Here is a 23,923-nt window from a genome sequence, read left to right on the forward strand (position 1 = left end):
AGGATATTTTCCTTATAATCACTTCAGAGAAATTAATTAGATTGTAGTATAGAATGACTGTCTCTAATTGTGGCCCATTTTAAAATAAATAAAATAAAAAATTAAATTAGATATTACCTACTACCTCTGTATGAACCATGTACTGAACTTTATGATAACCTGTGCACTTAAAACACCTTTCATTTACAGGCAGCCTAATATATTTTTGTACATCTTCACAAGTTAGTGACAAAGCCGAAGAGGAAACCCATTCTTCTCCCCAAGGGCTGGTGTTTGGTGTACTGTAAATAAGACCAATTTCAGATGCTAACTACATCTATTTCAGTCCTTCCCTAGTTCAGAATTATTTCCCCTCTACTACAGCATCCAGTGCCTTATGCAGACAAACGAACAACAATTACTAACTCTTACAAAAACCAAGACATGAGGGGAAAAGAGGTCCCAGAAATTCTACCACCCAAACTGGAGCAGATAAAACATAAGGGATGCTCTGAAGGGTATTAGAAGTATGTAAACCAGACACGAGCTTGATATGAGGAGACAGATCACCACGTAGAAAGCAAATATGGGATGGCTGGCAAGATCAATTCTCCCTGAAAGTCTCTTTCACACTACTGTTTCCTGCATGCTCTATAAAACCTAATGCTCAGGAAATGTGCCCAAGGAATTTTAATCCTTTATCAAACACATGCTCAGATCTTACTGGGATTCCTAATATTCAGAATTATTTTTATCATACACCACAAAAATGGGAGAACAAACCTCAATACTTTTCAATCTCACTCAGTTCCTCTTATACTTTTTTTGGCCACATACTTAACTAAGCCAATGCCAAAAATATAACATACATCACTTTCACATTGTGTTCAGTCTGCACTATTCCTGTCACCACAGAATGCAACACATTGCTTGAAACAGATCAGATAAGGCAGCTGCTATTTACATTACAAATGCTGGTCTCATAGAACTTAATAACAATTCCAAAAATTTACTTCTGGCTAAAAAATTATTTTGGATCCTTTCTCTGGTCCACTTTTCATTCTTTTAACCTCTCACATACACATAAAAATGAAAAGGTATCTCTTGCTTTTCCCTCTACTGTTCTGAGAGGTGATTTCTGATTAAATATATATAAGTATTAAAAAAATTACTCCCAGTGCATCTTGTATACTTTTGCAATTAAAAAAACTGCCATAGATATTTCATTTTTTTTTTAGCTTTGGTAGCTCTTCTTATCTGAAAAAAAGTAAATAATACAACTTCTAAAAAAGCCGCCAAAACGGAATGAGAATATTCTTTTATTATTTATTTTCAGTAGATTTTGTGGGGCTTAAGGTTTTTTTTTTCCTTTTCCCCTATCCCAACAATGGATGCAAGGCATACTAAATACATAATTACATGAGAGAGCCACAAAGCTTTCAAAGGAGCCATTCAAGTGAATTGTGTAAATAATATGCCTTTAAAAACCCTAACATATGAATACAGATTTACCAGTTATGAAGTAGTTATATACCTGAGAGACAAGAATATGCATTTAAAAAAAAAATTCTGGCCAATTATGAACTTACCAAGGAGACTACAATGTCTCAGAGCAAATTAATACTTTCATAACTTTTGGAGAAAGTTTTTTGCCTATTTTCACTTGAAAATAAGAAAAACATTAAAAGCTGTAAGTCTTAATTAAGACAAAAAAACAATAGCAAAAGCCTTACAGTTAAAATGTGCACTTCCTTCCAGCCCAGACCACTTTTCCACGCTTATAACCAGATAATTCTGACTTTGTCACTGGCACTTTTTCTTGAGTCTTTCCACAGTAAGAAAATTAATTTATAAAAATGAAGAGGCAACTGTAGTAATCTTTGGAGTGTGACCAAGAGAAGGATCTCGCAGGGCTCCACCAGCCCACCAACCATCAGCTCTTCTAGCTGCACATACTGCACCAGAATTGTGAAGGGCCAGATGCAGTTGCTGTCACAATCAGTGCTTTGCACAATTCCTCACCTTCTATTACATTCAGACACCTTGGTCACATTTCCACAACTATGTATGGGGATGATTCAAAGTGGTTTGTGTTCCTGTTTTGCCATAACAAAAGCTGAGCTATCTCACTGAAGACCCTTGGACCGTTTTTCACAAACTGCCAATCAAGCAAACAAACATTTCACTTTGGGAAAGCTGAGTGTATGTTTCTGGGACAGCCAGGGTCTGACTTCCAAACAATTAAGTCTCACAAATCAGAGGCTGAAGCAATGCTACTAGGATTCAATTATAACATTCTTCCTAGACTCCAAACATAGGTAATACTGGACTCCTTAACCTGGTACAGATCACTGACTTCAGTGCAGCAGTTTCTCCCCTCACCCTCAGGGTGTTACTACATTCTGCCAGCTTTGCTGTGCACACAGAGCTCCAACTGCTGAAAAGGGTTCTTTCTCCTTCAGCCACCCACTTTACGTGTAATTGCTCAGTAAATTTTCCTTAACGTACGTATTATGCAAACTCTTCTCTAATCTTCTGGTAACTCCCTAGCTAACAGTAACTTTTTACAAGATATTCCAGTTCACTAACTACTTTTAAATATCAAAGATAAGACATGTGGAAAAGGATTTACGTATTCAGATTATCCAAATAATAACTTACCTGAGTGGGATCTGGGAGGATCAGATCACAGCTTTTAGGTAAATGTTTGTGAAGAAATGCTTTTCCCAAAGAGTGGTTACTGGAGTTCAGCCTTTGTGATTTCAAGTCAACAGAAATTACATGTCCCAGCAAGGTGCCAGCTTCCATCTATAAGGATGCCAAGTCCTTGAGGGAACTTGTATGGATCACATCTGAATTCGACAATACTAATATTTTCGTAATTCTAGCTCTTAAAAGCATGAAGCTGATAAATCCAAACCAGTGCAGCTGCAGAGCTTTAAGATTTAGGTGCCATACCCTTCTCTAAGAAACAAAACTTGCAGAGACTTGTGTGTGCTTCTTTAAACAATACCAAATTTACCAAGAGCAATCTCACCAAGGTCTAAAGCGTGAAACTATGCGAAGTCTTAAAATGGAGATCTTACAAAACCAAGTGCACGTGGCTCTTTGGTAAGTAAGAAAACACAGTCACTACTAAGATCCATTATATCTGATGATCTTACAAGTATCTTCCAAACTTAATGATTCTGTGTCTAAAGCCTGATAATTCCAAACAATTCCTCATGAGTTTGGGCAGAGTAACACAGCATCCTAAGGAATGTGTTGAAATCTCTTTATCTTGGAACGTTTCTAGAACTTCTCTCTACTCCCATGACACAAACTGCAGAGGAAAAAAACCCTACATTGGTAGAGAGATGAAACGAAAAGTTTCATTAGATTTTTCCCTCATCTCCGACTTTATTTAATTCCATAAAATCTCTCAGAGTTATTGTTATGCACCTACCACACAGAAGTGTTCCAAGGATAACTGATATGCCTGCATAACGCTTTGAGGATATAATGCACTATAAGAGTGCCAAGTATTAATAAATGAACTGCAAAAAGAAATCTTATTTCAACTTTCCACCCAAGGAGTTAGTATCTGAATTTTAAAAAGCATATGGATCCACTGAAAATAGATATTTTAGAAGTTAAGGAAAAGATGCTAAATGACAAAATTACAAAATCAAAATATATCCAGAATAATTTCACTTTTCTCTCAGCAAAGTGCAATTCTAGCAGAAGAATCCTGGTTTCATCACAGTCCTGGTTTTTATACTCTCTTTTCCAGCTGACTTGACTGAAGTGCAGACCATTAATATTGGAAGTGCCTTGTTTTGATTATACTGGCCTTTGCTGGTACCAATCTAGTTAAGGTATCACCAAGAATTTCCAGCATAAAACACATTTACAGGTTTATAACTCGGCTTTAAAAATTCCACTACAAAAAGACAGTGGGAGGCAGAAAGGCTCAGATGAGTGCATTACATTACATATCCTCCATGATGCATACTTGCTCACAGGGCTATGAAAAAGGGAGGCATTAGCTTTAGCTCTGAATTACCATGTTTCAGAAGTCACCTAAAATGATACTTTTACTTCATTGTTTATGTAATCAAAATAATGTTTTGTTAGCATTTTACCTAATTAGCTCAACTTGCCCAGTTTCATAGTTTGGCTTAAATGATAGAAGGTGTCCATATAATATAGGAATTAAAATATCATGTCTATTGACTGTAATTACACACAAACATTCTCCCCCTTTCTCCCTTCAGAAGTCAATTGTGGCTTGTCTCCAAAGGATCAGTAGCTAGGTGATGGGATGGTACAGACTGCTAGCATGTCAAAAGCTTAAATGAAGTTCAAGGCTGAATAAACCAACTGTACCGTCTACAAAAAGACAAACACCTAAACAGGAGAGAGCTAGAGTAAAGAGAACAATGCAGGTTACTTAAAATGCCAGTCTTAAAGCAACTATGTATTTCTGGCCACTGGTATTCTATTTCCTCTAGCCCACATAAGAACACAATACAACTCTCCATTGCAGCACAGCAACATTAAATATAAAACCTCTCATTAAAGGGCAGAGGGTAATGACATCAGTGTGGGCAACCCATGCTCAGGTAGTGTTCAACTATTATCTCCAGTCTTAAGAAGGCTGAAAATACGCAAATGCAGCCAGCACTGGTTTTAGATAAAATTGTCAGTTTTATGGATATTTATAGTATGTGTCCAGTCTTGCAGAACTCCATCTTCCTCCACCTCATCTGTAATATAAACTGCTTTTAGTCCACATTAATACAATGTGTTACTGGGATATTTCTCACATTCTGTATAAGTCAGGCAGCAGATCAATACTCAGACATGCTGAGGAAAAAAAAATCATTAAGTTAGGATCCTGTTAAAAATACAGACAGCAGGAGAATAAACCTGATGCACAGCCCCCATTCCGTCTGGATGCATATGTAGATTATGCTTTTACATGCATCAAAAGTGGCTTTCTTCTCAATACACACTTTTAAGGAATCCTACAGGTAGTACCCTTGATAGATATCCGACACCAAATCAAACTCACCCCCAAAAATTTAACCTCTCTGCTTCTCATGAAAGCTCTTCCCAGCATTTATATCAACTGCCTTACCCTTACACTTCCTGTGGTGACATCACAGCACAAAATTGGAATAGCAAAGCTATTTCCACGACAGTATCTGCTGATGACAAGCACAGGTTTATAACTTCTCCTTGGATCAAGGAGTGAGAAGATTGAGATAGACATTAGAAGTAGTATCAATAAACTAAAAATCAAAGGGAAAAGATGCTTACAAAAAGTATCTTTTTCAAAAAGTGGAAGTTCTTCTATTATTTGAGGTTGCCTAGTGTAAAGCCTCCTTGGAAATTTTACTGTATATTTTAGGTTTTTTACCCCCTTAGTATTTTTCAGAGTCCAAATAGCATATATCTCACCTGCATCAGAGCACTGGTAATATAAGGCTGATCTGTTTGCCTCAGAAATGACAGGAAAACAGAACAGCCACACAATCCTCTTCCTATTGTTCTCCCAACCCACATAAGAAGCAGAAAGTGATGCCATGCCCCATAGGTCAACAAACTTGAGCTCTGTGAGACAATAATTGCAGAGTTGAGATTCCTCTGAGACACCTTGCCTCCGGCTCAGCAAAGCTTAAATCAAGAAAACATAAGCTTCAGTGTCCCAACTGACCTTCACTAGAGTGGACTTGAGAGGAGAGAGATAGAAACGGTCTCTCGGAAAGAAGCTCCAAAGCACGCTTCACCTTTGCAGCACATCACTCATTCAAAGAAATGGTTTGCAAATAAAAGACTTGATGCCCGTCTTCTAATAGGTGTTCCAGCTCTGCTCAGTTTCACAGAAGTCAATATAAGTTGACAGCAGTAACCAGCTTGCACAATCAAGTTACTACCTACTGCTTGGAAGATACTGACACAAGACTGCAGACAATCAAAACCATCCTGTTTGCACCTTCAGTGAAACTCTCATATTTTAAGGGGATTTGCTGATGCAGATTTTCATTCTCACACTCTGTCCGAGTGACTTGGCTCTTCGTTTGTGTTGGGCTCACGGTACCACCTTGAAGATCCCTTCATCACCATGTTTTGTCATTTCACAACTGCAGTTGCCATGACAACAGGATGCAGCTTATCTGTGCTGTTTTCATATTTCCAGTTTTTGTTGCCATAACAACACATTCTGGCTTTCTACAGAAACAGCAACTTTAAGTCATGTATTCTCAAGGACACAGGATTCATCATATATGTTCATCAGAGAAGAGATCTGTACAGGCCATTTGTAAATTAAGCTATTTTTTCTGAAGGGGGATTTTTCACTCACAAAAGTGAAAAGCTGACAGCAATTGCTAGAGGCAGACTGCTGAGACATCTAAAGCCTGGCCTTTAATAATAGCCAGAGTAATATAGCACTAGGCCACTTCCGAGTGGGGACTCCCCACAGTGTCAGACTGTGTCAAACTGCACAATTGTTATGTGATGTGAGTAAGTGTCCATACTTGATTCACCCAGGCAGATCTGAATTAGATGCTAGATGCAATTCTCTTGAGTTTTAACCCAGTGGCCTCCCCATTATTACCAACACCACCACCATGCAGCTTTGTGTTTGAAGGCCCGTTTTAATTCTGTAATTCAAGCGGTTGTTGATGATTTGTTTTCAGACTCTGACCCTCTTCGCTTCCAGGTGACTGCATCTTGAACTTTTATTTACAGGAAGTGCACATTCATCAGACTGGTGAGAAAATGTTATACAAACACAGCATGCATAAACACAAAACAGTGATGGCTATGAGGGGTATCAGCTAACATGGCACTGTAACTTCATTACACCCTCATTTATGTACTTCACTAATGAGACAAGCACAGGTGTCCAACACGGTCCCTCACATGAGATGAATAACAATAATACAGTCCAACCTGCTTTAGCCATGCTTGGTATCCAGAAGATATAAGCTGAAATCCATCTTTTGGCATGTGTATTCGAGGCTAGGAGAGAATAGACATAAAGAGAGACCTCCTTTTACACTGGGACCTAGCTAACCTAAGTCTATTTTCTGGAGCATTTTAAACCATGCAGATTTTTTTAAACCGCACATGAAGGTTTAGTCCCCAGATTAGTTCTTGTTTGCTGCTCTGATATCAGCTGCTTTAAGAACACTTTTTTAATAAAGTCACCATTTTTTATGTTTTCCACCATTTTACATTTCAGTTCAGTATATATATGTATTTTTTTAAATATCCACAAAAACGCACTTGGATAAGCACAGCCTCTGTGGTGGGTGCAATAGCAAAGACTAATGGCACTACATAAAAAGCAAATGGTGTCAAAACAGCAGTAGTCAAGCTATGAGTGTTTTCACAGTTACCATCCTCAACATGGTCAGACCAGACACTGGACAACATGAAGAGATGACAGAAAATTCCTGAATAGGTGCAGCCTTAATACCAGGGTAACAGGTTGTTATACTTACACACAGCCATAAATTATGTCTCGATAGACAGACAAATACAATCTACCCCCCATCTACTGTTTTCATGCTTTATTGGACTGAAAAAAAGGCAGGTACATCAAATTGCTGTAGAAGCACAAAACATATATAGCATAACTTACAGATAGGAAAAAGTATGCAACAAACCCTAAACCACTTCCTGGCATGACATTTATTCGCAGTTTAAAGACACTTTCACATTCAAGTGGATTCATGTGTTCCCCTTCCACGCCCTCACCCCCCCTCCCCCCAAAAAAGGAGATGCTTAGAAATTAAAATCACATCTAAGCAACAGGACCAGACAGAACATTCACTACCACCAAGTCCAGAGACTTTTCTTACTCCCAGAAACTACTTCACGCTCCCTTTTCTAACTCATAGTACTTCCCCTCCAAATCAGAGGTGTGCCCCTACAACTCCTCCTGGAAGGCTGCAAAAAGCTTACTCATTTTCAGAATGGCTCTGTTAAAGATGAGCTTACTCTCACTTGTTCTTGAGTCAACACAGTATTTAGTGTGTACAAACCGCATCCACTTTGGTACTCGTAACCAAAACATACAGAGAGAAAAAACGTGTTACGGCTGAATGACAAATCTTCACACTTTTGGTGGGCAGCCTTGGAATTTGAAAATAAAGTTAGAACTAGAACAGACTAAAATCTTGCCTCTAAAGAGAAGTACACACTCAGGATTTGACAATATACTTTGAGCACTTGTTATTTTTGCTTCTCTCCAGTTTGAATTTAAATCCTCCTAAATCTTTCAAAGTAGTAGTAAGATTATGCCCTGGTGTCCTAGCCAATGATCTCAGTTGAACATGAATTTTAATAACTACCATTGTGCTGATAAATTAAAGTCAAGTATGCCTGGTTACTGCATGCACCTGCTGTGTTTGGACTTGCAATGCTTAACACATTAACAAACTATGTTTTAGGAGACTCCTCACACAGCTAGAAGCATCATCCTCCAAGACCTAATCCTTCCTTCAGCACTAACGTCATGGGTGGTTAGTCTCTCTACGACTGTAAAATGGGGACAACACTCATTTAACCCACCTCACAGGTTTGCTGAGAGGAGCTCTTGACATTTCTATGTGCTTTGGAAATGGAAGAAACTATATGAAGTGCCGCATATCTAGCAAGAACACTACAGAAATACACATTTTACTTCTGGCTCAAGTGCTTCAGTTTCTTTTTCAAATTAGCACAGCCCAGTATATATCTAGCCAGGAAAAAAAAAAATGCAAGTCCTCAAAAACAAGAACAAATAACAGTAATTTTAAATCAGTGTCCAAAGTAGAGAGACCTGAATGCCAGTCTCAGACGAGGCCAGTTTCATACAACAAATTGTTGTGATGATAGAAACAAACTGCATTCACAACAATTTGTGGCAAATTACTTCATTTCTTTCTGTTTCTGTCACCTAACCTACAAATTAAAGGATAACAGTCAAACTCTTCGGACCAGCAGGCTGCTTAACATTTGCTAGTCCATCAGTCCAGAGCAGTCTGAATAATTGATTTAAGACATTGACTTGAACCATTTAATTTGAAGGCCCTGGTCCTGCAAATATGTAAGTGTTTTAACAGATCTGTTGCCAGCAACAAGATTATTCTTCAGCAGAAGTGTTTCCAGTAGTAAAGATAACACTGTATTTCTATTTAGACAACTCTTACCCACACAATTTTTTGTGACTCGAAAGTAAAGTCGCTTGAGTATTGTATTAAGAGCAATCAGGACTTTCTGTAGATTAGCAGCTACTGTAAACTCAATTTATTTTTCAGTGCTGACAGGTGAAACGTAAAAATAGGAGAAACTAAGATCCATCACTCATCCCTCAATAGTGAATTGGCAAAATCCTCTCAATGAGGTATGGCTCCTTTGCATTTGATAAACCTACTCTCATCTAAGAAGAAATGAGAGACTACATAGAAGAGAAGCAAATTTTACCAGTATGAGGTATGTGTGTCATTTCGCACATACTGCTGCTTATGCCATTCAAGTGGGGTATTTGCAAAAGTGAGCCCTCATTTACATCAAAATAAGCACAATAAAAAAGCATAATTTAATTAAAATTTCTCAGATTGATGATTGGCTAAACTCTTACAACAAATCTCCTAAATTCTGAATTTCTGTGGTTCTCCAAGGCACACTGTAAATGACCCCTAGGAATGCATTCTTCAGCAGAAAAAAAAGGCAATTAAAGCAATACATCTGGTTAAAATATTCTGAATTGGAAGTATCCCAATGACAGCAGACAAGACTGTAAGATGACTGTCAATTTAAAAAAATAAAATAAAACTGCCCCTCTTTCCACCAGACTTAAAAAGATGTGGGACCTAGAAAACTGTCTTGTTTGAAAGCTGTATTAATTTTTAAACCAACACTAAAATATTCCATGATTATGATCTATTCAAAGCAATTCCACCAGCAATACAATTAATTGCCCAGCAAGACCTACTCATTTTTGTATTTGCTCATGGTTCAATACCATTCATAAGCACAGCATTTTCTCTTAGCACCTGCTAAAGCATTTTCCTTGACTAAAATTCAGGCTGCTAAGGGAATTTTGCTCTCTTTTTCAACAGCATCGACAGTGATTGCTTTCCTCAAAAAGTAACTCTGAAAGCACTCTAACTGCTAATTTCTATCATGCTATTTTGTGAATATTTCACATGTTGATTTAGGTGAGTGACTAATTTGTAATATAACCTTGTCTGCTTCCTTTTCCAAGATATTCATGTTTATTATTGAGGCACTGCTTTAAAAAAGAGCCTTCCATTACCACAGATGGCTTATTCCACAACCATCAGCACCTTACTCACGGTTCTGAAATGCAATTTTACTGTGTATGAAATCTTTACTCTCTCTCTAGTCTTTCTGGTGTCTACAGAACTTGTTATCTATACCTTAGCCATATATTAAAATTACATATATTGCATATGTCTATAAACTGAGGACCCAAATTGCTTACTTTGCTCATCTCTTTGTCTGCAACCCATTTGGTTTTTGTGGTTTTTTTTTGCTTTAGTAATCTACTCTTCCATTTTTAATCCATTTGGTTTCTGCAGTCCCTAGCAAGGCCCAGAACAACAGAATGATTCTTGAGAACAAGCCAGTAATTTAAAATTCAGTGGTACCCTCTCCACTTCTCTACTAAGGCTGATTTTCAGAGGACATTTAATTACAGGCCTGAGTTCCTATTTTCTAAGCCTAAACACAACCCCTGAAGGCTTACAAGATTTGAGTCACAGCTGGAGCTGTGGTTACTATACAGTTTAAATATCAGCCTCTTTACTGTGCAATTTGTTTCGAAAATCAAATCAGATGCTGTGTCATAAACAAGTGCTAATTAAGTACTGAGCGGAAATTGGGCTTTTTTGTGCAAGAAGGGTTCTTAAATATCTGCATCTTCACTTCCATAAGAAAGGATAAATATGTCAAGAATGATAATTATAAAAGGAAACCTACTATGGTACTTCCAAGGCAGTACTGCTGCTTCTGCATTTCATCCGCTTCCATGTAATAAGAAATGAGGGGGGGAAAAAAGTTGAGACCTTGTATGAAATATATATGTACTAAGGATCTTATTAATCTGATCATATCACCCATAATGCTTGCTGTTCCCTCAGAGAAGACATTCACTCTGGGTTTCCATCACACAGGATTTAAACAAGCAAACTAAACCCATCTCTCTCCGTCACTGCAAAGCAATAATGAAGCTACTTATATTACCATTTCTTTTAAGTCACAATCTACACACAGTATTTATTTGACAATAGCATTGAATTCATTAGATATAACACCTTGTTTGATAAATAGCAAGTGAAGAATAGGAATAATGTATTTTAATACTCTGAAGATTGCCTCTGAGTAACAATATTCACGACTCCATTAACTAACAGGCTCTCGGCTACAAAAGCAGAATTAGATCTGTCAGTCACTGACATGGAAGGGCATGGCCAGTTGCACTGAAGATTGTCCAGTTGAGATGACTTCCACAGCAAAGGAAAGTATCCCCTGTGGCCTAGAACTCGTAATGAGTTTGCATCCATTACAGCAATAAACTGAATTCCTATTACAGAATATACAACTTCATGGGCCAAACAGACCCCTGACTCTACTGCCCAAAGCAATACTCAAAATAAGGCACAGCTAGATCAGTGGACTCCAATTCTACAAGACCAAACACACAATTTCAAAATCTTTCATTGTTATTAGGAGAAAAACCCACGAGCTATCTTGATCCTAAAAGCTTAAGTTGCCAATATTTAAGTGTGCACTTTGTAAGATTTTGTAGAAAGAATGAAGAAACACTAAGTCAGCTGACTGTCAGGTCTCACAGTTTGATACAAACTCCTTCAGAAGGACACAGCACTCTCAAACAGTAGGCTCTGACTGCCTGTGAACTTAATGAGCTCACCGCACGTGGTGAACATGGCTACTCCAGTTCTTTAATGAATCTGCCCGAGTTCGTCGACTGAATCTGCCCAAAACCAACTCCCACTGGAGAGTGTCTATTTATACTCCTTGACAGATAAATAGATGCAAGGGGTTTTTTATATCCTTCAAGAGCAGCAGCAATCGGGTAAACTACTTCTGTAACATGAAACACCTGGATACCTTCTTTTTGGGTTCACAAGAACACTAAGCTACAGTATTGAAAACCAAATTGAGACCCATGACAGCACTCCATTTATCTCCAAACAAATAACAGCAAGATCCACAAACATGCTTACTCTAGCAGTGTGGAGATTCTCTTCATGCCCATGCCTGATTTCACAATCATTTGACATTTTAAGTATGAAATTCAAGCACTATATCCAGCCTCCTTCAAGACTGCAAGATCTGTGGTGAAGACCACTTCTCATGCTACTTTCTGAATTTGTGCCAGGTAAGTATCCAACAAGAACAGTGACATTCATAGCACAAGCACTTACATATAAAACAGCAGCTGGACGCTTGTCCAGAGGTCAACAAAACGAAGCTGCTGCCTTCCAAGTATTGTGTCTCCTTTTTGTAAGGCTATAGAAAAGTCAGAGAGCTCACCTGGATCCTAATTTTTCACTGAAATTCAGAGCATTAGGAATAGAAAGTCCTGTACTTAAAAAAAAATACAGCCAAGGTAAACCAAATTAAGTTTGGAAAACTACAATCTCCATAATCAGCATAAGAACCTACAGTATTAACTTTCACCTTCCCAATCTCCTGCTGAATGTTAGGTAACAGACAAAAAAGCATGCAGGAGAGATGGGTTACAGGTCTGTGCCAACTATCATGGAAGGAAATCTACAGTTCACACATTAAGCAGATAAATTCATAAAAGGAATACCATTTTTTTCTAAAGAGAAGGAAACACTTTGAAGAGCACACTCCAGCACTCCACCACATTTTCTGCTTAGCTACTGAGCAGGCTCCAGCACTAGCCAAACATTTTCCCATTCAAAAAGTAACCAAAACACTTCCTTTTTGCAGGAACAGCCACTCTGTCCAAATACATTTCCCTTACAAAGCACTCTGCTACAATTACAATGCAGGACCTTTTCACCCATCAGAAGTAACCTGGAATCCGTAACTAACTGCCTCAAAAACTTACCAAAATATCTTAAATTTATTTTCCTTATGTAAATACCCTGTAGCAAGTTCAGGTCCATGACAGTTCTCAATTCCTGGCATAGGATACAAATGTTCCTTTGGCTTAACTAGAGCAAACTCCTCCTTCAACGAAGAAACACCAGAGCATCACCTGGTGTCTTGGAGGACCTCAAAATGAAGCTGGGCAAACAGCACCAGCTGAAGATAGCTAATGGGAAGCCTCTGGTAGCATCCTCACCCAGTACAAGCATCAGTAATTCTAACCAGAATGAATCTAAAATGCTGCAGAAATGACTGGCCAAAACAGAAAAAAACAAAGCCACAACACAGACAAACAGTATGTCCTGTCTCCCAAGAAAGCAAATCTACTGAGGTTGAATACCGGTAACTATTGCCAAAATGAAACAGTCACCATGGGAGGCTAAGCAAATCTACTCCCAATTTAGAACAAAGGAGAATTAGTGCTAGACTAACCCAATCTTCTTCTTTAAGAAGATCACTGAAGTCCAGACAAATTAGAAGTAGTTAAGCGTTTGATAGATACATGTAGGAAGTTACTAGTTACAATGAAGAGGATTAGGATTAATACCAGAGTTATAAGGAGGCTAAGAAAAAGAAAACAAACTATAGAGTATCACAGGCAATTTTGAAAAAGGAACCATTAAACTGTACAGAGAATGAACCTTGTTGAAATCTATCATTATTCTTGAAATTAATGTTAAACATTCTCACTAATGGCTAAAATACTCAAGAATTACCAATGTGCTAATGAAATTAAAGAGGCATCATAAAAATATAGGGCAAAGCATCTTGAAGGTATGGTAACAGAACTGACACATGATGCATATAAATCAAGAAGTTACATTATTTCCATTATAAATTAGGAACTCAGTAACTGAGAAGAGGGAAAGAGGCCCTGGTATATGTTACTCATTAGATAATGATGGCTCACCCATAAAATGTGGCCACGGAAATGGCAAATACAACTATAGAGTATTATATAAAGTAAAAAAAAATCCCAGAAGAAAGGAATTAAGATCACTGCTTTAGTGCAAGGAATCCACAAAATATTTCCTGGAATGTTGTGTATAGCTCTGGTCATTCTTGTTTCAGAGAGACTAATCAAATTTTGCAGCTGTTTAAAAAAGTCTACTAAGATGATCAAAAGTTCCAGGAAATGTCTTACAACAGAAGGAAAAAAAAAATAAAGAATGCTGGTTTAGCCTGACCAGATCCAGCTCAGAGCAGAATATGATTGCTCTCCACAAATACCTGCAGATGAGCACAGGGGAAGGAGGAGAGCTGTTTAAGCTCAAGGACATTGGCGTACGAACAAATGAGAATGAATTAGCCATGAATGGAGTTAAGCAGGAAAATAAGAACTAGGATTCTGACTTTCAAAGTAGTCAAATTTGGAATAGCTCTGCAGTGGCATAGCAAGAGAACTCCATTTAGCAACTGCTTTCAGTAGTTTGTGAAAGCCTTAGAGAGTACTTTCGGTTGCCAATATCAGACTTGAACCCAGACTCCACAAAACCGATTTCAATCCAACACCAACATGTGTCCTCTCACGGATGGGCCCTTTATGGTCTCAACATAAATTCTTATTTTAAGGTCAGTGAGATTATAGGAATATTTTCTTGTCAGCAAAAAAACTTGCAGGGTCTTTATGCTTGCTTGTAAAAACAGCTGTAACAAAGCACTAGAGCAATACACTTCACTGGAGTCATCCTAGTCAAGAAAAGGAGAAATAAAAAGGAAAAAGTTACAAAAAGAAAAGGGAATGTAGATTTTTGTCCTTCTGAATATATCAGCAACAGGAAACACCTTCCATTACATTTGAAAAGTCTGTTAACATTATTTGGATTTCTTTCGGTTGAGATGCTTTTAAGACTCATCTTCTAAAATAAGATCAATCGATCTTGTCTTGGGACTACACCCCTTTCTCATTGTTCTAATTTGCAGGAGATGAATGATAGCTGGCTGCATTTCTCAGTCATGCTGACATTCTTGGCATATAAGAAGGAAGGGCATTGAGCAGACCCAACAAACAACCCCCCTGGAGAATCGCCAACATCTTCCTAATAGACAGAATTCAAGGCCAACTATCCATAAACTAAAAGCAACTCCCACTGCTCCATTCTCTATTGCTCTCACAATAAATTACAAACGATGTGTGCAGAGAGGGAGACTGACTACATTGTATGACAGGCTTTCATGATAGACCATTTTTCTCTGAAACAACTAGAGACTGTTCTGGTTGCTGTATGGGCAAACATGGAAACATTCAGACTCTTTTCTAGTCAGCATACAGTCCAGCCCTGATTAGCATCCAAAGACTGCCATCATCTTTCTCTACAGTGTTCCATCCATCCCACTTTATTTGGGGGAGAAGAACCCCCTCAATTCTGTAAGAATAACTATGTCCTTAGATAGAAATATCATGAGAGAGTATTCCTACAAACAGAAAAATCCCATGTAAGGCACAAAGCCAGCTGACAAAATCCACACCAGAGTTCTCCAATGGCTGGTGTTATCAGAATTCCCTCTCTACCATCTTCTTTAGGTCTGGTTTGCTCCAGTTGCTTCTGAAGAAGATAGGTCCATCTAGACTATAGTTAAAAGAACACATTATTATTGTTCTGCTAACATACAACTGCAGTTAAGGACTTCTTCATTCCTTTGTAGTATGCCCCTGAAACCTTTCCCTTCTCACCAGGGGATGAAGCAAATTAAACCAGCATTAGGCCTTTTTGCTGCTTCTAGTCCAAACTGGTTACTCCAGTGGATTCTGCCAAGAGGCTGCACGGCTCCTGCCCACAGACTATAAACACTTCTGTCCTTCCCTCAAGAAGACTAGAAAGATCCCTTGCTGAGCTTTCCCATTCTTCCTCATTCTCTCCTTTCTGTTGCACTCATCAAAATGACTGCACAAGACCCTGTTTTAGCAGTGCAGGAAGGAAAATGAAATCAGATGTTTCTCAATTTTTAGTTCAGAGGAGGACTAGAATTAGCTAGAGAGTGCAAAATTATGATCAATCATTTGCTTCCAAGCAAAATCACTGTGGAAAAGTGAAATAATTTAAAACTACAAGTCATTATGTCTGCTTCTGAACCCTTCTGCCGTCCCAGCTAACAAATCTGGCTGTGCACACGCAGCAGCAAATAGGGTGAGCACCCATTGGTTAATGGGACCATGGAACTCGCACATCAAAGAGAAAAAAAATGAATTTTAATGCAGTTTTTAGAAATACTTGTCATTGTTTCAGCACTGCCATTTAGTGAATGGGACCGATTTCTCTCTCAGTAGGGGATGATATTTTAATGATGTAACAATGTACTTCCCAGAAGAAAGACAAGCCTCATGAGGCAGATTAAAACTAAGAATATTCAGATCCCATTAAAATCAGACAGTTTCAAGCCATTTTTAAAATTAATTTTGTTTAATGATAAAATGGGTTATCTTAACAGGTGGCTAGCCAATTGTAAAATTAACCAAAACATGGTCAGAAGCACAAGGGTAGCTATTAGAAGAACTGGTTTCTTTGTATTCTGCCTTCTATTAACAGTGCACCATATCACTCTACACAAATTCCTGCAGTCCATGACCCTTGGCAAATTTCTTCAGCTTTCTCTTTCTGCAAGCAGGGGTAGCATTTACCCAACACCAGAGTTCCCCAGCACCTCAGAAAAACTGGCATTAGAAAGCTCTGTCGTTTAATAAGCAGGAAATACTTAATGCAATTCCTAAGAAGTTTATTTTCAAGAAATTCTGTGGTTATCAAGAAGTTTTTCACAGTACTAATCAGTATCCTGTCAGGGAAACAGCTTCATATTTGATTGCTTATTAATTGTATGTTGAGCACTTACTCTTTAGCTGCAGCCACTGGACACTGGTGTGCTACAACTAATTTTCAGCTTCCACAGCTGAAAACACAGTGGATTCAGCCCTTCTGTGCAAAATCACTTAAAATGTATAAAGAAAATGCCTTGTTGAGCATCTCCTGAATTGTAAGGAAGAGAAGAGGAAGACTGAAGCAAATACACAGTACTGGAAATACCAGTTAAGCTTGCTACTGAGGACAGTTAAATATTACACAAATCTCACCAGTATGCATGGAGTTTAAGAGACACAATATAAGCAGGCAAGGAAGTGAGAAAACAGCCTATTCCATCTGCATTGATGAATTCAGCATGAAATTTTTTATACAAAAAACCAAGTTGCTCAGCTTGCTGGTTTAGCTAGTCTTAAATATGACCCTAAATACTGCTGCAATAATCACTGAGAAAATGAATATGACACAAATATATGACAACCCATAAAGATGAAAAAAAGTTACAGGAATCCCTTCACACAATACTTAGTGAGAATTCCTAATTTCCAGGTATAAATTACTCTCCTTGTATCAGAAAATAAGTATCTTTCATTAACATGTTTTATAATACAAACAAACTACCAACACAGTAAAATCCATAGAAAACAAAATGATGGATGAACACATTCACTTGACAAACATACCCACTCAAGATCTGTATGTCAGGAGATACTTTCTGATCCCCACTTAAAATTTTAGAGTTTTTAGATGCGAAGTGAATTTTAAATGAGATCAGACCAGGAAGCTTCCTCAACCATTTAACTTTTTGTCTCAAGTCAATATTCCTGCTACCTCAATAGCCACTAACACTGAAAATAAAGAAGAAAACAGCATAACTTATATTTCATCTCATTTATGGCTAAGACACCAGAGCTTGGAGTACTTCCAGTGGCCAACCAAAGATGACCATTTGATTTTTTCTTCATTAGGCATCTCTTAAAGAGGCGATCTCTGAAAACTGTACATTCCTACCTTACCATGATGCACAACTATGGAATAATTTTATATTCTTGCTCTAAAATCCTCATTACCTTTTTGCATATCACAAACCATTTTAGGATATTGAGAATGTTGAGGCCACCACATGCCTTGTACCTTCCAAAGACTATTTAGGAAGCCCTTTGCCTAACCAAACTTCGTGGTTAGAACAGTCTGCTTTATCTTACTAATGAGAATGATAATTTAGTATCAAATACTCATGAGGAATTATAGCTCTGCTGACTGGCAAATAATTTGCCAAGGCAGATTAGTTTAGCTGCATAAAATAAATATCCACCTGCACATACTAGCACTAATCAGGGCGTGAAATTAAACTTTTTATTCAGTGGGAAATAACTGCTGCAAGGCGGCGATTTAGTCTGAGAAGCAAATATTAAGGTCAGCCTATTCTCTCTGATGTTTATAGTACATATTACAGTGTGGAGAGCATGGTGCAACAAATTTGGCTTTTTAAGTCTATGAAACTAAATACTTCAGTGATGCGATGGCAAATTTGCCATTTGCTTTTCTAATTGCATACATTTAATGGAGCAAAGTGGCTGAAATGAAACATTACCAGAGAAGTGAGGGTGAAGTTACTGAAGTACCAAAGGCCTGAATCGAGTGCAGAAAAATCTACAGCATGAAGTTTGGGGTGGAAGAAATTAATCAATGTTTTCCATACAATATACTAGTCCCAACAAACACCCAAAAAACCAGGCTGCTATTTCAGTACCATTGAAAAAAACTGGTAAGTGTATGTTTAATATCCAAGCAGGATTTGCAACTCCACATTTAAGAGGCAATGCTCTGCTATGCCCCCTTACAAAATTATTCTCACTGATTTCATGACATCCTTGCTTTGGATACCCAGGGTTCTCTGCCACAATGTCCATGACACAAATATGTTACTGGGAAGATTGCAAGGTTCTCAAAGGTGGTTGTTTTTTTGGGTTTTTTTTAATAGCTAACAAATAATAGGTCTTAAAAATCCTGGTCCTATTGACACCATGAATGACATAGGTTCAGTGCAAGCAGAGCCTCTTTTAAAGTATAAGCCTTTGTCCGTCTGATCCATATTTACACATGCACACAGCAGGAAAAAAAAATTCTAACTTTATTACACTTCAGCATTCAATTACACTCACTGTTCTTTACTATATTACCTGCCAGTTATGTGGGAGCTCCCACAAACATGCAAATACAAAAATTTATGAACTTCAGAGTTTTCCCTCATTACAAAATAAAACAAGCCACAATCAAAAAAAAACCAAAAAAACCCAACCACAAAAAAATCACAGAAAAAAACCCAAAAAACAAAAACAAAACAGAAACCCCCAAAGAAACCTCACAACCAAAAAACAACCCACAGATGCATTTTAAAACACAATCAGAAGGCTCTGGTTCTCTTGTGAAACTGGAAGGCCTATCAGCAGTTCCTAGGTTCCTAGAATCTGATCATTCCTAGAATCTGATCATTCGAAACCAAAAGGAAAATGGTATTTTGGGAGTGAAACAGAAAAAAACCACAAACACTCAGACTGACTTCTTCTTACAAATGAGCCAGGAAATTAAGTGAATTATTGCAAAATAATCAATTCATATAAACTGAGAAAGTGAAACTCTTCTAAGGATCACGCTTTTGCCTCTCAAATGGTCCTAGACGGGACCCCAAAGTGGTCAGGTACTATTCCAAGCACTGCTAATTAAACACAACTGAAGTTGTCACTAGTCCATTCAAGAAAACAGATGTCGCTTCATAGAGCTTTGATATTTTTCTTAAATACCTTTCGAAATGAGGAACAAAAAATATGAACTCTTATAAAAAGGGCTTTATTGTATTTTTATAGCATATTACATACCTTGTAACAATCATTCTGTTAAGTGTGAATGTCAGTTTTATTTTCTGTCCCTTTTTTCCTGGCTATTTACAAGCTTTGTAAGAATCATTCCTTAATTAAGTCTAAACATAGTTTTATATAAATGGATTCCTGGAATTAAAAACGTTCAGACTTAAGAAATGATTGTTACAGAGACTGTAACAGGCTGTAAAAAAGAATGCCACTTTAAACAAAGATTTCTCATTTTAATTAAAAAGATAATCATCAGAACATTCGTATACTTAACAGAACCATTTGAAGCTAGTTTGAAAAAATATCTACTATTCTATGCAGGCTTATGTAGTTTACTTTATATGACATTTAATCAAAGTCTCAGTTGAGCCTATCACAGTCACACTTTAAACACTCCATCTACAGTTTCAAACACTTATTCAAACTTGAAAGTTACTTACTGGGCACCTCGATTTCTTGTTCTTTTGTAAATGACTATGACTATGGAAATCCCATATTCCTGAATGCATAAAAGCAGAGCTCTCTATGGCAAGGGGCTTCGGGTGGGACTTTTATGTGCATTTTTTTAGGTTAATGGGAACAGTCACCTCTCTCTTTAGCTTGTGCATCAGTCTCTTATACACTGTACCTCAGAAAGAGTGTACTTTCATCAGTAGGACTGTACAAAAAAAGAAAAGAGGCTGAAGTGAACTAAGACACGTTCCATTCTGGTAGGATCCTTGCTGCAGCTGCAGAACACTGGACTATTTAATTTAAAAGATTGTATTTTAAATCTATGAACCATCTTTCATTCAAAAAAAAACCAAACCAAAACAAAAACCTCCCACAAAACTTTTGAAAAATGATGTGCAGAACAGATGATACAACACACTCATTCACTAGCAAAAACAGTCCTCCCTTGTGAGCAGTTGCTTAGTATTATGTAGTGTTAATACACAGCAATTTAATATCAGGAATAAATTAGCTCTTATTAAGACATAGAGGTAAATTCAGCAAGCAAGAGAAATTAAATTAATAACCTAAACCTTAAAGTGTTAGATTATACATATTGTACCTGACCACAGACAACCAGGAAACTGGCAGATATCTGTTAAATCCAATACTGCTGAATTGGCAAAGTAATCCAGCCAACACCAGTGAGAAGGCAGCTGCTTTCTACTCCCATCAAAAAACTGCACAGACATGAGCATACAGAAGAACAACAGAGTACTGTTTGTCTCTCAAAGCATCAAATATAGAGGCTTTAAAGCCAAATAATTTCATTTGTAATACTAGCACTGGATGAAGCTTTCCCATTACACTTTTCTGTTAGCTGGACGTTAAAATGAAAATCAAGTCACCAGGTCCATCTTGCTTGATACCTTGTGATTCAAGAGAGCTGCTCAAAGTCAATGTCAAAAATTAAGTACTGACATTTTTACGTGGAAAAAAAGTGTTATTTTCTAGAGAAGCATAAACAAACTACCACCTAGAGGATTGCTTTTCAACATGAAATGAAACCTACCCCAAACACATATCAAAACCAAAACAGTCCCTCCTGCCTTTGATAACAGGCCTCATACCTCCAAAATGTATTTGAATATTTACCTACAATGCTCCTTGGGAAGCTCTCAGGGAAAATCAATAATTAATAGTAAAGCCCACCTCGAGCCAAACTGTGAGCCACCTAACAAGGAAGATGCAAATGAAGCACATCACACACTCAGATAGACAAGGTAATCTAGTGTGAATGATTCAGCATTAGCTGAGAGGATGCACGAGCTGATCTGCACCCCTGTGTGAATAACTGTACCAGTGCCATTACTGCAGTGCCTGAGCACTGTCTGAGCGCCACAAGGCAGAGAAAAGACATTTCTGAGGAGGGCCAAGATGATACTCGCAACTGATTCCTCATGTATCCTGATGTATCCACCGGTGCCACCCTTCCAGAACACCCCACCAACTCTGACAAACACTCCAGTCCATCCGCAAAATTTAATTAAGAGCTGCATTGTGGACGGATGCACGCTAAAGCAAAAGCCTGAGATGTGCTTAACAAAAACCTTTGCTTACTCTACCCTCAACCTGCAAGCAAAAATACCCTAAAAAGTTCAGAGTGGGCAGAGGGAAGCCACATCTTTCACTGCATGCTTTACAAGCATTTTACATACAAAAGGCACTTTAATAAAACATGAAAGAACATGGGTTAGCTTTTAGCTCTCAGTGCAGCCTGGTCTCCATAATTCTTCCTTTTATTTGGTGCTCTTAAGAGATGCATATCCCAGAAGAGCAGCTTCCTCTCATGGTCATGCCTCTCCCCAGTGTCAGGGAGCTCTACTGTTTGAATGGGACACTATCAACTGCAGGATGGACAGGGACTCCCTCAGCCTCCAGGCCCAATCCTACAGATGATCTCAAACCACCTGGACTAAGCCCATGAATGAGAATCTTAGCACAGGGGGTGAAAAAAGTAATGTATGAGAAGTCAACGCAGCATGTTCACAATACCCTCTGGCAGCAGAAAGGAATGTTTCAGCAAAAACTTTTTGGGATGTGAAACTCACTATCAAGAGGCAGGTTGTAATTACCAAGCTTGGCCAAACACACGTGCAGCAGGATCTGGGACACTCCTTTGGCCAATGCCACAGCAAAGAGGGCCATTCATTATTACTAATTGCTACCTTGCCTATTTAGGTGTCCATAGCATTTTTCCACTTCACCTAGCTGAGACTCCATAAATCTGGCAAACTTGGAGACTACTAACAGACGGGTCAAAAAGTCTCAAGTGAGAAACAAGTTCTTCCAGATTAAAAACCAAAAGCCAAACAAGTGTTTCAAAGCTCAATTCGAAATTAAAATTTGCAACTAGAGTTTCCACAGTTTCATTCTGAGCATATGTTCTGAAGATTTAATAGATTCCTTCTTCCTGATGAGCTCAAGTTTAATTCTGTGCCACTAGAAGCACTAATCCAAAACAAACTTTTAGCAAGTGTTGCCAGTCATTTAAATTATAACCTCAGGGAAAGAACAGTTTGGGGCACCTGAAATTTGCATTCAGTTTAGTTGGCAACCCTTCTTTTTCATTTCTAAATTTAACATTTCTGGCCAAAACGCTAGAAATATCAACAAAGGAAGAAAAAGAGAATGAAGCTACAGTTTAAATGCACAATGCCTCAAATCTATGGAAATTGGCCATTTTTGAAGAGCATCTTGGATGCACGTACTGTTTTCCATACCAAAGGCCAGCTCAAAACCTAAACAATGTACGTGCTCCCCGCAGTCACTATCACTGATATACTGCTGCAGCAGCAGATGAAACACGCAAGTGCCAGTATTTAGAGATCATGCAGTAGGAGGAAAAACAAGAGTACAGAGGGATAGTGAGCAGTACAGAAGGACAGTCTAAGGTGCACAAATAAAGAAAAAAAATCCAAGAATTACACGCGCAAAGCCTGCCGGTGCCTGTGGGCCCCTTTGCCAGGTCCTGCCTCACTCCAGTTTAACTTCTCCCGCTCTCAGGTGGCACCTACAGCCCCCTCCCCCTCCTCCCAATGCTCCCTTTGCCCGGATCTGGGGACCCTGCTCCCTGCCCTCCCCGCAGGCAGGCCGCCCCCTCCCCGGGCCCCGCTCGCCACCTTCCCCCGCCCGTCAGCCCAGCGCCCTCCGGCCCGGCCCAGCCCAGCCCAGCCCTAAGGCCCGAGTCCCCTTCCCCACTGCCCCCCGCTCCATCTCGCCCCCCCCGCAGCCGCTCCATAGACAGAGGTGCCCATTCTCCCCCGCCGCCTCCGCCAACCCCCGCGGCCCCTCACCATAAACTTGAGCGCCTTCTCCTGCAGGACGGCCTCAGCCGGGTCCATCGTCCTGCGGGGCCGGGCCGGGGCCGCCCCCCCCGCTCAGTGAAGGCCGCAGCCAGCGCAGACGGGAACCTGCGCTGCCCCGCGCCCCCCCACCTCGCCCCGCTGTCCGCACGGCGCGTGCGCCGCTCCGCAGGCCCACGGGAAATGGAGTCCCCGGCCACGTCCCTGGCAAAGGTTCCGTCGGCGGAATAAAACTACAAATCCCGGCAGGCTCCGGAAGGGGGGCACGCTGGGAGCCAGCTGGCGCATGCGTTATGTGCAGTGCAGGGGGCCGATGGGGGTTGTAGTGACATGG

General features: G+C 39.0%; 1 protein-coding gene across 6 annotated transcripts in view; it reads right to left on the bottom strand.

The window, feature by feature from the left end:
- The window catches only part of BTRC (beta-transducin repeat containing E3 ubiquitin protein ligase), a 120,079-nt gene extending 96,358 nt beyond the window's left edge, over nt 1-23,721 (bottom strand). For 3 of the 6 annotated variants that reach the window (XM_040070782.2, XM_040070785.2, XM_040070784.2), the window contains exons 1-2: nt 23,581-23,721; nt 6,922-6,990 (exon numbers count right to left, since the gene is read on the bottom strand). In XM_040070782.2, the coding sequence (XP_039926716.1) occupies nt 6,922-6,990; nt 23,581-23,628 (117 nt within the window). In that variant the 5' untranslated portion in view covers nt 23,629-23,721. The remainder of the gene's footprint in view (nt 1-6,921; nt 6,991-23,580) is intronic. The other 3 variants (XM_040070787.2, XM_040070783.2, XM_040070786.2) reach the window with 3 other exon arrangements.
- Nucleotides 23,722-23,923: the final 202 nt, after the last annotated feature.

Source organism: Hirundo rustica, chromosome 8 (assembly GCF_015227805.2).
Source record: "Hirundo rustica isolate bHirRus1 chromosome 8, bHirRus1.pri.v3, whole genome shotgun sequence".
NCBI classification, from domain to species: domain Eukaryota; kingdom Metazoa; phylum Chordata; class Aves; order Passeriformes; family Hirundinidae; genus Hirundo; species Hirundo rustica.